Source organism: Panthera uncia (genome assembly GCF_023721935.1).
Source record: "Panthera uncia isolate 11264 chromosome B2 unlocalized genomic scaffold, Puncia_PCG_1.0 HiC_scaffold_24, whole genome shotgun sequence".
NCBI classification, from domain to species: domain Eukaryota; kingdom Metazoa; phylum Chordata; class Mammalia; order Carnivora; family Felidae; genus Panthera; species Panthera uncia.
In genome coordinates, this window is record NW_026057580.1 from 682,814 (window position 1) to 699,231 (window position 16,418).

General features: G+C 47.2%; 2 protein-coding genes across 3 annotated transcripts in view; one reads left to right on the forward strand and one right to left on the reverse strand.

Moving 5' to 3' along the window:
- TRERF1 (transcriptional regulating factor 1) overlaps positions 1 to 16,418 on the forward strand; it is a 209,501-nt gene that overhangs the window by 75,096 nt on the left and 117,987 nt on the right. The window contains 1 exon segment of the mRNA XM_049653258.1: positions 11,773 to 11,855. The gene's annotated coding sequence lies outside the window, so the exon portion shown is untranslated.
- LOC125938234 (heterogeneous nuclear ribonucleoprotein A3-like) lies at positions 8,747 to 10,154 on the reverse strand. 2 transcript variants are annotated; one of them, XM_049653260.1, is made up of 2 exons: positions 10,098 to 10,154; positions 8,747 to 10,031 (listed from the first exon to the last, which is right to left on the reverse strand). In XM_049653260.1, the coding sequence occupies exons 1-2, from the start codon at positions 10,101 to 10,103 to the stop codon at positions 8,970 to 8,972; spliced, it is 1,068 nt and encodes a 355-aa protein (XP_049509217.1). In that variant the 5' UTR covers positions 10,104 to 10,154; the 3' UTR covers positions 8,747 to 8,969. The 2 variants fall into 2 exon arrangements, with proteins under 2 accessions (XP_049509217.1, XP_049509216.1); XM_049653259.1 differs by having other exon boundaries at positions 8,747 to 10,148.

Consider the following 16,418-nt stretch of genomic DNA (forward strand, 5'->3'; position numbering starts at 1 on the left):
TCTCCAACCGGTGCGGGCCCCCACGCCTCTCATTCGGCAGTCAGTGGCAGATAACTCTCCACCATTCCTTCAAGGGATTATCCGGCTGTTTTGAGTGTGTACCTCTCCTCAATCTCTAAGAAGACTCCAATTTTCGTTGATACAGATCTTAGGTCCTGAGTCTTTTTTTGGACCCTTCACTCACTCAACAGGTTGAATTGAAGAGACTTTAATAATGTATTTATCTGAAGAGCTATAGGGTTAAAGGAAACAACAGTGATGGTCTAGTGTCCATGGACCAATTGCAGGGAATGGGGACGTGGGGAAGAAGCAAGCCATTACCACTCCAGAGCCTGAAAGGATGTCTTCAGAGGGAGCCGTCATGGAGCCCAGGGATGGCTGTGGCCCTGGGAGAGGATCCACATGGTTAGAACTGATGGATCTGAGGATTGCTTTTCTACTTAGTTGGTAAATGCCCACTGGAAGCCAACAGGGAGGACTTTTTGAAAGGAAAGGAAATAAGCTAGAGCAGAGTCCAGTAGGAGCTTACAGTCCAGTTGAGTGTTTGAGGGAGAGAAGACGGGCACGTACCCCTACCTAAAACAGCACAACACTTCTGCAGAGTGGTATTTCTCTCTGGACAGTTGAGTGTACCATTAGTCAAGACTCAAGCCCAGTGGAGGTGGACATTTGAGGGACCAAAATTGTTGAAGGCTTCCTTCTTACAGGATAGGAGGTGGTGCCAGTCCTGGGGCCTCCACGAGTATTTCCCAAAAGGCCTCACATAGGCCATAGAGGCTTCTGGGTGGAGCATTGGCCAGTTGGTGTTTGAGCAGTCTTGAAGTCTCAACGTTCTTAAAAAATGTCCCTTGATGAGCACTGGGTGTTGTATGGAAATGAATTTGACAAAAATTTCATATATTGAAAAAAAAAATGTCCCTTGAGGGTCCTGGAAGTTTGAAGAGTTGGCAAACATCCTTCACCTTCAGGGCCTCAGGAGAGGCTTAAACACCAGCCATGTTCCCCACACGCCTCAGGAATTGCCCAGAACCACTTAGGAAGATTCGATGTTTCACTGGAAGGACCTCAGCCTTCCTCCCTGTGGTGTTGCTTAATCTCATTTCTTTTTTCTCTATTCCTGTTTTTTCCACCCACTCCTGTTGGCCTAGACCCAACTAAACACTGGAAGGGTAGAGTGAATTGTGGGCAAGCAGAAGGATGAAAACTCTTTGCTTGGGCCTTTCTTTGCTACATTTTGGTGTCAAGTTTCTCCAGATTTTTCTCTCTGCTGGGTCTTGGATGTGCTAGGAGATGCCCCAGACATCCCAAATGCCCCTTCTCCTCTGAGCACATCACACATCCTCCGGCCTCCAGATGTTTAAGCTCATGGTTCTTGCTGCCTGGAAGACTCTCTCACCCCTCTTCACTGCCTCGTTAGACAGTAGGGAGCAGTGGGGACTGTGTGTGGAGAATTCCGTAGAGTATACTCCATCTTAAGAGTTTCTAGACTCCCGATCTACAAGTTGCGGGTTTGATTGCTCCTTGGAGCAGGCCTGGCTGCTTGCCTTGGCAGACACTCAGGAAGAAAACAAGTAAGGATGGGTGGCACAGCCTCGATAGAAACTTAGAGACAGGGACCAGAAGAGACCCTCAGGAGAGACCGCTGATCCATGTGGCTCAAACTCAGGGAGAAGGGCGAGATGAAGCTGAGGCGGCCAGACAGGTCCCAGAAGGGGCTTGACAGCTGGGCTAAGGCACCTCTTCTGCCGCTATTCCTGGGGACTGGCGGGGCTTGGGCGTGGCTCGGGGTCAGTTGCAGTGGTAGACTCGGTCCCAGAGAGACCTCTTTCGTTTTACAAAAAGGAGATTTCTTGATACGTATCACCAGACTGGCCCTGCTCTGGCACCTTTGCTTCTCAAGGCTATGTAGGTTTCAGAGATCAGATAATGCTTTAGGTCCAGGTTTTAACCTTTCATTATTCCCTTATAATGTAAACAGAACATAATAAAGATAAGCAAAGAAGAAAGGGAAGTGAAATTAATGTCACCCATAATCCTGCCGCCTAGGTATCATTTACATTTAGAACTTGGGGATGGAGACTTCCCAGGTGATTTTCTGTATTTACAGAGTGGAAGCAAACTATTTAGACGGTGTTTGTAGATATATTTTGTAACCTCTTTTGTGTGTGTGTGTGTGTGTGTGTGTGTGCGTGTGTGCGTGCGTGTGTGCGTGCACGTGCCCGCGCTCGTGTGAGAAAGAGAGAAAGAGAGGGGGAGAGATTTGTTTTGTCCCATTAAAAAAATGCTTGCCCCAAATTAAAACGGAAAGAGTATAAAGAGAACGCCCCCTGCCCTCCCGTTACCCCTGATCCTATTCCTCAGAGGTGGTCCTCTTTAAAAGTTTCCAGTATATCCTTGATGAGGGAAAAATGTAGAAGGGATAACGTGCATGGAACAACAACCTGGAAATACTGGTTGTTGTAAGTTGTGCAAATATCACTTGTCACATGTCAGTCTGGAGGAAGGTGAAGGGTGGGTTTGGAGAGACTGGGAAGTAGTTTGCAGTCAGTGAAGGGGCTTTCAGAAACAGATACTGTGGAGGAGCGCCTGGGGGGCTCAGTCCATTAAGCATCCGACTCTTGATTTCGCCTCAGGTCATGATCTCACAGTTTGTGGGATTGAGCCCAGCATTGGGCTGTGCCCTGAAAGCACGGAGCCTGCTTGGGATTCTTTCTTCCCCTCTCTCTCTTGCCCCTCCCCACCTGCACACGCACGCTCTCTCTCAAAATAAATAAACTCAAAACAAAAAAAAGATATTGTGGAGTTAGGGAAAGGAGGAGATGGCGAATTTTTGAGGCCTGGCTTTTGTTTGGGTTTGTCACCTGGATGTTGTGAGGAGCCGGGTGAGTAGAGGTGTGGGAGACTGTGGGCAGGGGCCAGATACTATTAAATCTTACCTCCTGGACGAGGATTGAGGTAGGGCCAGCAGCAGGTATGCAAATGAGGAAGAGACCTGTCTGGAAGCAGTGACAGTAATTGGTAGATATTTATAAAAATACCCTTGCTTGACAAAACCAGAAGTTGGTAACTCTCTGTTAGTGCCCCAAACTAAAAGAGAGAGAGAGAGAGAGAGAGAGAGAGAAGTTTCAAACAAATCTCTGAATGCTAAGAATCTGAGTTGAGACTGCAGAACTGGATGGGGAGTCCCTACATGTCAGATTTGGGTTCTGGTTTTGTCTCTGGCTATGCAGTCTTGGACCGTGCCTTAATTTGCTGAGATCTCCATTTTCCTAACTACAACAGATCCACGGTTCTTAATCCTGGATGCACATTAAAATCGCTAGGAAACTTAAAAAAAAATACCCAATGCCGGATCCCCACTCCAGCCCAGAGGTGTCCGACGAATCTCTGGGGATGAGGCCTGGGAATGTTTTTTAACGCAAGCCAATGTTCAGAACCCCTAGGTCAGGTTTCTCCTAATTGCTCATTTTAGCCCGAAAACATTACAATTCTGCGTGTTGTATTACATAATTTTGTTCCTTTCAAATACAGTGCACAAAATGTTATAAACTTGTTACAGACCAAGAAGTTTTACTTTTGATGAAAAACTCCCCTTAATTCTCAGTTGGCCAATGATATAAGGCCAGCGTCCTCTGTCGTTAGTCAGAATCCTAAACAGAATGAAACATCAAATAATTAATTTTTGCTCCGGGAGTTGAGAGCCCGGACTTTAATTTCTCATTCTCTCATTTTAAAGAAGCTACTGACTGGAGGCCTGAGTCCACCTCCATTTAAAAGAAGACCCTGAAAGGTTCAGAGAGGAGACATTACCGGAAATGTCTTCTGCTAGAAGAATCATAGGTACCGTAAGTTCCAAAATAAGAGGTCCAGTTGGGGGAGTCTTTATCAGATCTAAATTCTACATGGAGTAGGGGATGTTTAAAGAGATTGGGTGCTGTTTTATCTTTACCATAGAAGTTTTTGGTTTTGTCTCTTCCTAAATGAGTCATTTTTTTTTTTAAAGGAACCTAACTTGGGGAGGGGGGGAAAACACGGCTGGAGGGTGCCAAGGAGGCAGTGGGTGGGCAGTGAGGCTGACAGGGGACTGAGCTTGCACTTGGGCCTTTCACCCGGGGGGGCAGGAACCAGGGACCTGTCTGCTGAAGGTGCATCATGAAGAGCGACACCACCCAGTAGGGGATAAGGTCGTAGAAATCATATTGACGTGGTTTATTCATTCATCAAGCACGCTTAGCAACCGTATGGTCCGGTCTCAAGGCTCAATCCGCAGGTGCTGAGAGAGTGTGCACAGAGGGGAGGAGATCTCCTAGTTTTCACTCTGGGGGAGATGGGACACAGATGATGGACGTTAGGTGTGTCGCCGTTTGTCTCCACTTAACATGATCTGAAGTTACGGTGCCCATGCCAGTGTGAACAGTGCAAGTAACATGAAAATGTTAGTGCCAGGCAGCATTTCAGAGGGAGGAAAAAATGGCAGCCTGGTGACCCCATTGTGGAGCGGTGGGGGGGGGGGGGGGGCTGGTGAAACACACATTGGCCAGACATCTCCACACATCACTTCCTCTTTCTGTGCTGAGTTCTCCCAGCTGAGAAGTGATCCCACACACCTAAGTCACCCAGGCCCCTGGTTGCTGTTCGGGGGGGCGGGGGGGTGTTCACTGCTGTCCTTGATGCCTAAGGAGGTACAGGAAGGACAGAGGGTGGGGAGGAGTTGAGAGACCCTGCCTTTGGAAAACTAGAGCAGCTCGTGTGATTTGGCCCACGTGCTTGGGGTGAGGAGGAGCACAAGGCAGGGTGCTCCCTGAGGCCCAGGAAGAGTTTTGTGCATTTGGAACGCTGGGGGCGGGCACGCTCCTTTTAATCCACCCTGACCCCCGAGAGGTGCTGGTTTTCATCTTTTCTGAGTGGTGTACAACCTCCCGCAGTTGTGCCTGCGTATTTGCTAAGTTTGTCACAAACTTCCTGTTTGGGTCCGGTGTGAGGCCCGAAGCTTTGTTGTGTTTTGAAACCCGGGTGTTCACAGAGGTCCAGCGCCTTCTCTCTTAGAGGCCATGGGGTGGCCCTTTTGTTCTCCTTCCCTTTGCTGACTTTGGCCATCTTTCTTTGCAAACCTTCTCTCTGAGAAGTGCCCTGTAGCTTCTGTACTTGTTCTCATTATACAGGTTTGAGAGTTCTGAGATTTGAAGGCTGGAAGGAGGGAGGGGGGCAGCATTTATTGGGCCCCTTATATAAAGCCAGGCACTGTGCTAGATGGTTTTATACATTTGTTTTATTTAGGCTTCACATTAGCTCCTGCAGAAACAGGCTCAGAGAGGTTGAGTGACGAGCCTAAGATTGGACAGCCACTGGGTGACAAGGTCAGGACTGGATCCCAGGGCTGACTGCAGAGCTCTTTATTTCAACTATGTCATGAGGACCATACTGTGCCTTCAGTTCCGCTGGTTTCAGGAGACTCGGATTTCTTATCGGGCCTCTTCACAGACGGCATCACCTTGACCCCTATAGTGTTCTCCCAGACCTTTTTATTCAGGTATGGGGTGTGATTTGATGGCCTTTACTGACTTTCATCTTCCCCACTCATCCTCCTCCTGTGGCCTCACGAACCCCAGAATTACTGTGTGGTCCCTGACTAATGACTGAAGTAGGTTAAGGCCAACTCCCAATTCCCCAGAAATGGAGTATCCTTTTTCCTACTTCTGGGCATCCAGGACTGACCATTCTGCTCATCACCACGAACCCTGTTGAGCTGGATTTCTCACATCTCAAGCTCTTCGCTTTAACAAGGAAGAAGACAGGACATCTATGTCTATGGGAGCATGTGAAGGGGTAGCGAAGGAAGGATGCCAAGACCTTGAATATGTAGGAGCAGGAAGAGGACGGGGAGCTAAATCTATCTAGCACCCTCCTTCTCACTGGGATAGCTCTTATAGAATGCCAGACTCCAGGTGCTCCTGTGGAGGAACCAGAAGTATGCTTCCAAATACTTCAAGATGGCCTTGTGTCCCTTCCCTGACCCATCCCAGTTCTGTATTTTCTGAAAAACTCCTACAAGTATATCATCTGAGCTACATGAGAATTGTTCTGTAGATCAAGTCACGTTTGCCATTCAAGAGACCCTGTGTTGAGCAGTGGGGAATTCTAAGTATTTTCAACACGAATACTAGTCACCCTCACGGGGTTTGCAGTGTACATGGAAGGTAAATGCAATGTACATGGGAGGTAAATGCATGGAAGGTAAATCTCAGAGGAGCCAGAGAGCTATGAGGCTGGGGTGGTGTGGCTCAGTGGGCTGCATGAGAGGGCCAAGAGCAGGGGGTCAGAGGGGTGGAGCTGCAGGGGGAGGGGAACACCGGAGGAGGTGGAGCAGGCGGTGCATGTGGGAAACAAGATTGAAGAAGCTAATATGGGGGGCGCCTGGGTGGCCCAGTCGGTTGGGTGTCTGACTCTTGATTTCAGCTCGGGTCACGATCTCAAGGTTTGTGGAATCGAACCCCACGTCGGGCTGTGCGCTGACAGTGTGGAGCCTGCTTGGGATTCTTTCACTCTCCGCCCCTCCCCGACTCGCGCAGGTGCGCGCGCTCTCTCTTGCTCTCTCTCCTCTATTAAAAAAAAAAAAAAAAAAAAGAAGCTGATGTGCATCCTTCATGAAGGGTCCCAAGGACTGGCTGTCGAGTTTGAAATTTTCCTGTTATCAGGAGCTGCCGAGGCCAACTGAACCGGACGGGGTTAGGTAAAAACAGTGCTGTGGGAAGACTCCTCTGGCTCGGTGCCCTGTAAATGGGGACTGCCGGGAGGTAAGAACGCTTGGATCCTGTTGAATTCTAGGAGTGAAACTCTGAGGGCTGGGACGAGGGTGGTGACATGAATACAGAAAGGAAGACGGAGACATGGAAGATTTCAAACCCCAGCTCTGCCCCTTGCTGCCCATGTGACCTCGTCGAGCAGGTTACTGAATTTCTTGAATCTCAGTTTCATCGACTATGCATGGAAGCTAAAACCACTTCACAGGACTGTCGTGTGAGGGTTTAACTTGTGTCGCACCCAGCACGCAGCTGTGGGTGCCCGGGCAGAGTAGGAATCCTCTTGTGGTGTACGAGACTCGATGTGTGACTAAGAGGGAGGAATCGGGAGTGCAGGGTGAGGGCTCGGAGGGCTCTCCAGGGGCTGACTCTGGGAGCCTGGGACAGTCACGCAGCATTGGCAGAGGTGGACGGAGCTGTTTGGGCCTCCGGATTCGGTTTGGGGAAGACTCTTAACCCAGGCTGCCGAGGGCCTCTCCAGAACCCCACAGCCCTGAGGATTGGGTCTCTGAAACCAAGGCTTCTGGTTTCCGCTGGGCCCTCTGTGTTGCTGGCCAGCAGTAGGCTCTCTCTCTCTGACCGCTGTCACCGCTGGGTGAGGCCGGTGAAGCACTGAGGGCACAAAATTTAAGGAGGCTTCCGGTTTTAGGGCCACCCCTACACCTACACGACTCCTCTCGGTGAGGCGTTTCACACCGCATCCCCTATCAAGCTCCTGTCTGCCCATATTCATTCAGGAGACAGCCTGGCTTCATTTATTCATTGACAGGTTCTAGCAGCTCAGCTTTGAGCCCTCAGGTTCCTGTCTTCGCTCCCTTGTGGGTACTGACGTTGGGGCTCATCCAACCTGATTTCCTTCCACTCAGAGATGGACGCATCCCTCCTCCCGGCCAGAGAGAACCTTCTTCCTGTACACGAATCCCCCGCCTCTCCTGTCACTCCTGGGACCTCACCCCCTTAAGGAACCTGGTTCAAGCCGAACCTCAAACCTTCACCGTCTCTAGTTCTCATTCCCTTTTCTCCTCCCCTCACAGACAGATGTCTGGAAAGAATCTGCCCTCAGGTTTTGCTTCTTAGTTGACACAGCCCACTCGGGCTGGTTTCTGCCTATGGGAGGTGTGCCTGGCACAAGGGAGGGACCTGATTGGATTTGCTGCAGAGGACTTATGCCTCCCACAGGAATTGCCCTCTGTCAGCTCACCTGTGGCCTCCATATTACCACACCGAGCGGACGCTCCACTCCTTATCTTTCTGGACTCTTCGCTACTTTTGACATTGGACAACTTCCCCCTTTCTGCACCTCTCTTGGCTTTTTTCATTCCATAAATAAATCTCTCAACAATTATTTCTGGAGTACCTACTAGGTACCAGTATCCGGGACAAACCATAATACCATGCCCCTGCTTTCATTTTTTTTTTTTTTTTTTGGAATTTTGAGATTTTTCATTTGAAGGTAAATCTTAATGCTATTAAATTCACAAATATGCTAATTTAAATACCCAATTCTATTTATCTAAAACACACATTGCAAACATACAAATATCTATTCTCTCCACATGTCAGAGCCCATTCATTTCATGGTTTGGAAATGCGGAGAATAGATTCCCCTTAAACTGCAAGTCAGCAGGTGTTTCTTTACAGTTAACTTTAGCAAAATTCATACAAAATAGTAATTAACAATGATCTTCTTTACTTGTTAACTCACAAGGAAACACCTTCAAAACTGCATTTTGTTAAAGTTTCTGTACTAAAATGTAGAAAAACTGAACTACACAAATATTGAAAAGTTAAAAATTCCTTAATTTTTTATTCCTGGTACCACTACCACAATTTACAGGGCAATATACCTGATGTAATGAAAAGAAAAAGAAAAAGACAAAGCTACAACAGATAAAAGACCTCAGGAATGTACATCTAATTGACACTACATTGCATTAATCAATAGCTGCACTTTTTGCAAACTGTGGCTATGACAGTCCTGAACAAGAAGGGTTTCCTGTTTAAGCTGCAGTAACTTTTCTGACTATGGATCATCGTTCCTTCTGTGGCAGATTTTTACAGTTCCTCTAATGCATTTGGGACGACTGTCTCAAAGTAACCTGCAGCTTTCCTGACAACTCCTCGCTCTCTCTCCTGCTAAGAACTGTAGCCCTTTTCTTCTGAAAATTTTTAGAACCTTCTGCTACCATATCCACCACTTCCACCACCAGATCCATAACCACCACCATAGGGACTGCCCGAGCTTCTTCCACCAAAACTGCCCCCCTTCATGGGTCCATAATTTGATTGCTGTTGTCCACTATAATTTCCAAAATCATTATAGTTCCCACCACCACCATAGTTACCTCCAAAATTTCCTCCTTCATTGTAACCATCATATCCTCCACCACCGCCACCATATCCACCTCCTTGGTTTCCATATCCTGGTCCACCTCCACCATAGCCTCCTCTGCTACTATAACCAGGACCACCACCATAGTTGCCACCATCACCTCCAAATCCATTATATCCACCATCACCTCCTCCATAACTACCTCTGCTGCCACCACCTCCACCACCATAGCCTCCTCTTCCACCAAAGTTTCCACCGCGGCCAAAGTTACCACCACCTCCAAAGTTTCCTCCACGACCCATAAAGTTGCCAGATCCACCTCCACGACCTCTTTGCGATCCAGCAGACTGCATTTCTTGTTTAGAAAGGGCCTTTTTCACTTCACAATTATGCCCATTAATAGTGTGGTATTTCTGAACAACAATTTTATCAACTGTATCATGATCATCAAAAGTTACAAAAGCAAATCCTCTCTTTTTTCCACTCTGCCTGTCCTCCATAACTTCTATGGTTTCAATCTTGCCATATTTTTCAAAGTAGTCTCTCAAATTATATTCTTCTGTATCTTCTTTAATACCACCGACAAAAATTTTCTTCACAGTTTGATGGGCACCAGGCTTTACAGAATCCTCTCTAGAAACAGCTCTCTTTGGTTCCACTACACGCCCATCAACCTTGTGTGGTTGAGCACACATTGCTGCATCCACCTCCTCCACACAAGAGTAAGTCACAAAACCAAAACCCCTGGAACGTTTTGTTTGGGGGTCTCTCATCACCACACAATCTGTAAGTGTGCCCCATTTTTCAAAATGTTCTCTTAAACTATCATCTGTAGTTTCAAAGCTCAAACCACCAATAAACAGTTTTCTCAACTGCTCTGGTTCCTTTGGATCATGGCCCTCCTCCCCCCGGCGGCGGCGGCGACGGCCGGAGTCGGGCTGGGGGCGACCGGGCGGCGGTTTTACCTCCATTTTGAGACCGGACTCGCCTCTTCCAACTCGAGTTCAATATGGGACCCCATGCCCCTGCTTTCAAGGAGTTTACAGACTGGTGTGAGGGAGGAAGGTAAAAATACAAACAAATGTCAGGTGCTGATAAATGCTACGAAGAAAAATACAACCGGGGAGGGGCATAGGATGGGTGCTGGGGTTATAGGGGAGAGTCTCACTGAGAAAGTGACATTGTCACAGGAGCCTGAAGAAAGTAAAGGACGCCTGGGAGAAGAATGTTCCAGGCAGAGGGAAGAGCAAGTGTAAAGGCTTTGAGGGAGGGGCCTGCTTGGGGATGTTTGAGGAGGGCATCCTGGCTGGAGGAGATTGAAGAAAGGCAGGGTAGGAGAAGAAAACGTCAAGGAAGAGGCCAGGCCAGGTCATGTGGGCCTTAAAGGTCATTTCAAGGACTTTGCCTTCTATTTTGAGAGAAATGAAACACTATAGGAGTGTTTTGAGCAGAAGAGTGATTTGTTGTTGTTGTTGTTGTTGATTCATTTTGAGAAAGAGCATGGGCATGAGCATGGGGGAGGGGCAGAGAGAGAGAGAGGGGGAGAGAATCCCAAGCAGAGGCTGCACTGTCAGCACAGAGCCCAGCGCGGGGGTGCATCTCGTGAACCATGAGGTCATGACCTGAGCTGAAATCAAGAGTCGGCGCTTAGGTTAAGTGCCACCCAGGCGCCCCAAGAACAGTGATTTTTAAATGATCACTGAGGCTGCCGTGGGACCATGGTGTATTAGTTTGCTAAGGCTGCCATGACAAAGTACCACAAACTGGGTGGCTAAAGTCACAGAAGTATATTTTGTCACAGTTCTGGAGGCCAGAAGTCTGAGATCAGGGTGTTAGCAGGGCCTCGTTCCCTCTGAAGATACTAGGGAAGGATCTGTTCCAGGCCCCTTTCTCACCTTCTGGTAGTTTCTGGGCTTGTGACAGCAGAACAGCAACCCTCTCACACATCGGCGTTCTCCCTGTGTGAGGGCCTGTGTCCTAATTTCCCCTTTTTGTAAGGATACCAGTCAAGACTGGATGAGAGACCCACCCTACTCCAGGATGACCACCTCTTCACAGCTAATTACATCTGCAGTGACCCCATTTCTACAAAAAGCCCTCATCTGAGGTACTGGGGTTAGGACTTCAACCTAGGAATGTGGGGGACACGCAATCCAACCCATGGCACAATTCAACCCACAGAATAGATGGATTATGGAAAGGCAAGGGCGGAAGTAGGGAGACCAGTTAGGAAGTTATCACAATAGCCCAACAAGAGAAGCCGCTGGCTTGGACCAACGTGGTAGCCATGGAGGTGGTGAGAAAGTGGCGAGTCTGGAGATATTTTGAAGAATCACGTTGCCATCATTTGCTGGTGGATTGGATGCGGAGTGTGAAGGAAAGAGAGGAGTCGCCGTGACTCCTGGGTTGCAGGCCTCAGTAACTACAAGGGAGTTGGGGGTCTTTCTTTCCTAAATTCTCCTCTCCCTTGGGGACCCTCCTCAGCAGCTTTTGCAGGGCCCTCCTCCAGGGCAGGCCTGTCAACTGTTGGATTCTTCAGGGCTCCATCCTGGACTGCCTCTCTGGTCTCTCCTGATCGATAGGATCTTTCTCATGTTGAGGGCAAATATCCTGAATGTGCTTTTTGGGTCCTTCCCACAGGCCCCGGCTCTGGAGGATGCTGAAGGAGGAAGACATGGGAGCAGGACGACCCTGAAAGATTAAGCCTCCCAATCCTGCAACAGGTATAGCTGCTCTGAAATGCTTTGTGATGAAGGAGTCCTAAAAGTGTTTCTTTGCTATCTGCGGTGTGGAAAATGCCTTGCGAAGGGGAGGGGGGCTGCTGTGGGCCTGGACAACCCTAGATTTCTGGAAAAGGTCTCTCTGGGAAATGGTTGGCGATTATGGATTCACGCGCTGGAATTCAGCATCCCTTGGAATGGGGCTGAGGGCACCGTGCCGTGTCTCTCTTGACTTTTGCAGTTGTTGTGAATAGCAGAGGAGCCAAAGGACCCTCATGGATGGTAGCTCTATCTGCGTTCAGGGGGAATTAGACATCTCTGGAGAGCTGCAGTACAGAAGGCTGCGCTGAGAACCCCCACAGGGCCTGCCAGAGGCAGATTTCTGACCCCCCGTTCTCTTCCAAGCTCAGTTTGTCCCTCTAGAAAATGGGCGCATAGCCGTGATTCTTCTGCCAGGTCCCACGCAGACGGCGTCTGAAGGGTCAATAAATTTGTGTATAAACAGATTTTTTTTCTGTATGTTTAAACCCCGGCATAGCAAGAGATGGCTATTTTCCACAAATTCTCGGTGACGGCGGGGAAGGAGGGTGGCGGGTGTCTAATGTGATATGTGCAGGTTGTTTTTCTTGGCACGCGCCACACTTTTCATCTCTCTTATGTGGGACTCAAAGCTGATTGCTTCTGTTTCTCTTTTGTTGTGCTTGATTTTGATTTAATTTTTAAGCCATTGTGTCTTGGGGTTCCAGTAAGAAACGGATGGCTCACTCAAATGGAGTAATCTAAGAGCTTTTCCTGAAGGGGCTGTTTATAGTGGCGTAGGCAGGGTTAAGAGAACCGAGCACAGGATGTGGAAGCATCCCAGGGCTAGTGACGTCAGGGAGCTGTTACCATACCTAGTCCTGAAAGAAAGAGGGAAGGACTGGTTATTAGAACTGGAAAGAGAAGCTACATGGAAAGGTTATCTCTGGTAGAAGGGTGCAGTCAACCTTCAGCAACTCTGCTGGGGAAGAGCCAGGGGAATAAATCTCCTCACTGAACTCACTTGTCAGTTCTCCCGTCTCCTGATGATGCCTCCCGTTAGGCACACTCGGCCAGAAGCTAGAAGGCGGGGAGCCATACCGATGCTGTCCAAAGAGATCAGATCCTCTGGGAAAGCAGAGCTGAGTGGAGAAGGGTGAATGTAGAGGTGCGAAAGGGAAATATCTGACCACGCAAGAGATACAGGTTGCTTAGGTTGTACTGCAGAGGATGTCTCCATCCAAAGAGGGGTTTTGTTTGGTGGAGTGAGTGAAACGTTGCATTATTAGGTCAGCCACATAGATCTGTTGGACTGTGAGGGCTGGAAGGAGCAACAGAAATCCTCTAATCAAACTTCACCCTTTTTTAGTTGAAAAGACCCAGGAAAGTCAAGTGACTTGCCCAAGGCCACGCATGAATTCATGAAAGTGTTTCTGGGAAGCCTGTGACATTTTTAGGAGAAAACCAACACAAAACCACTTGAAACAGTTATGAAACAGTGTAAAGCAAAATCCAGGTACTTGCAGGAGAAAGGTGTGAATTAGCGTTTGTTTTTTTCTCACGTGTCAGTTGGGATTCTTTGGGGTTGTGACTGTCATAAAACCTAACTCAAAAGTGCTCCCACAGCACAGGGAATTAACTAATCAGCTCATGTACTTGCAAAGTTAGGGATGGGGTGGGCTGTGGATGTGAACTAGCAGCTCAGCATGATGTCAACCATTATTTCTTTCCATCTCTCTGTCACTCTTCCGTGATGTCAGTTCATCCTCAGGCTGGCTTTCCTCAGGGAGGCAGAATGGCTGCAGGAGTTCCTGGGCTCATAGTTGCATCCCTCTGGTCAGGAGGAAAGAAGCATTCCTTCTGGTAAAGAAAGTCCTTAGAAGATTGAGAAAGTGTCTTTTCCAGAATTCCATCCCCAGGAAACCAACCCTGGCATTTCATTGGCCCAAATTGAGCCATGTGCTTATTCCTCAGCCAATCCCAGTGCCCTCTGTTGATTGGCAGGGATGGGAAGTTTTTCTGGTTGGTCTATCCCTCTACTGGAGGAGTGTGTCAGCTTTCCCTAAAGCACCAGGACTGGCAGGAAGAGGACAAGACAGAGCCGGGGGTGAGGGTGGGGGTGGGGGTGGGGGTGGGGGGGGGGGGGGGAGGAGATGGGTACCAGGAAAGTGGGAGCTGACATCCACTATACTGTATCATGCATAGAAATCTATAGAAATTCCACTGATCTAGACCCATTGTTGGAAGTAACAGTGAGACAAAACCTGTTTTTAACTAGTGAAAGTCTGCATTTTAAAATATCTTACCATAGCATAGTTTCAGACAGAATCTTCCCAAACAGTTCCCAGACAGGCTTGCAATTAGCATCTGCTTCTCACTACGTCTTAAAACATAGGACCTTCTAGTAGATTGATCGTGCCTTCTACTATTCTGTTTAATTTCTCATATGCTTATTCAACCTTTTTATAGCCAGAGTAAACGCTGAACTCAAATTCTGGGTTAGTGGAGATTAAATTACATTAATGAAGTTCCTCATTTAAACCTTATCTATAAAATGGGAGTAGAATAGCACCTACTTTATAGGTCCGTTGTAAGGATTAACTGAGATAATCCAAGTAAAATGCCCAGTGTCCCAGTGGCTGGCCCAATAAATGTTATCTTTATTTGCTTCATATATCTCCAAATATTGTCACATTTATGTGTTTATGTGTGCATTTAGTCTAGGAAATTAACTCTCTTCACTACAAATTTATTGTTTGCCACTGATTAGTTCAGTTAGAGATGAGGTAAATAAAGGTGCTAAAAAATTTAGTGTTTATGGATTTTTTCCCACTGGAATGGTTTTTATTTTAGAATTCAGTTCGGGGAAAATCTAAAAAAAAGAAAATTTTAGTAGCATACAGTTAAGTTAAATGTAGGTATAATCCCTGGAAGTGAGGGAATTTTTATTTTGCAGTAACTTATTAATATATTCTTAGTTGAAAAGTTTTATAAGTAGTTGAAGGCCTGGAGCACCTGGGTGGCTCAGTTGGTCGAGTGTCTGACTCTTGATTTCGGCTCAGGTCTTGATCTCATGATTCTTGAGACTGGGCCCCATATCGGGCTCTGTGCCAACAGCAAGGAACCTGCTTGGGATTCACTCTCTCCCTCTCTCTCTGCCTCTCCCCTGCTCTCACTCTCTCTGTCTCTCAAAATAAATAAATAAACATCTAAAAAACATAGTTGAAGGCCTGTCATGATCTATCCCAACTGATTTTCTTGCCTTTGTTCTCAGTTTGGAGGCTCCAGAAGGGGCAAGTGACCCTCTTCAGCTTTGGCTTCCCAAACCAACCACACCATTTGGGGTTTTCTGAGTGGATGGATTTTAGGATCACCTGAATCAAGTGAGATGCTGTAGAAGCAAGAATCTGGTCTTGGGCATTTATTTCAGTTGAAGTCTAGCTGACAAAATGCTGTGAATTGTTCTCTAAAGCTTTTAGTGCCATAAAGCTGACCTCTCAGAATCTCAGCAGAGCCACCTGTCTTGGTTCGGGGGTTCCCAGATTAGCGGTGGGAGAGCACAGGTTGATCCTGTGCTCCCTCGAGTACCCTCAAGCTTTATCACCTATGTTTCAAAACCAGGAAGAGATAACCTGATAATGCAGGGTGAATAGGGTACAGTGAGGGGTCTGCAGATAGAAGAAAAATTTCCAGAACAACCAGAAACTTATAGACCTGAGAAAAATTCATACTCTCGCCCTTGCATATTGACAAAGATCAGTCTTAAATTTTCTGTAGGTCGTTTGCTGACCCTGGAGCTGGTCACCATTGTGATAACTAGATGGGAACCAGTGATAATTAGATGATTGACCCTAAATTACTTGGTCCAGACAAGTCGTTCTCATATGTAGATGACTTGGATGAAGAACTATCAAAAAAATTGGAAGGGATTAGCCTAGAGCTACCAGCTTCTTATCTTGCTTTGCCTTCCTTAGTGGAGGGATGTTTTAAAAAACCTGACATCTGTTAGCATAGAATTTCATAAAAGAGTTTCATTTAAGAAAAGGAGTATTTTTTCCTGACATTGCCTGTAAAAACTACCTCACGCAGTTGGATCCTTCATTGCGATCTGTGGGTAACAAGAATTGGGGAGATGGAGAGTTATTTACTTCATGTGCAAGTATAGGGGGGCAAATCCTACTTTTTAAAGTCTCTCTTAGAGCCTAGGAATTCTCTTAAGCCATATCTTTATTTGACTTAAAGGAGCCGGAGAAATTCACTTGAACGCAAGGCTTGATGAGTCCAATTCATTTTATAAAGAAGGAACAGTTTACTCTCATCATTAACTTAGAATTGTTAGTTTGATTTTCTGCCAGTAGAAAGAAAGTCTTGCAAGACCTACATAGTTCAGATTAAAAGGTATGTCAACAGTTTTTCTTTTTCCACAGTTTCACCCTAAAAATGATAAATCTGTTCGGTTGGACTTGACCTCCAGTTGTGTGGTATGTGCCTCTATGTGTGGGAAAGCGTACACACACACACACACACACACACACACACACACACACA

Excerpts from the sequence above, each read along its gene's own strand:
- LOC125938234 (XM_049653259.1), bottom strand. The coding sequence starts at position 10,103 with ATGGAGGTAAAACCGCCGCCCGGTCGCCCCCAGCCCGACTCCGGCCGT.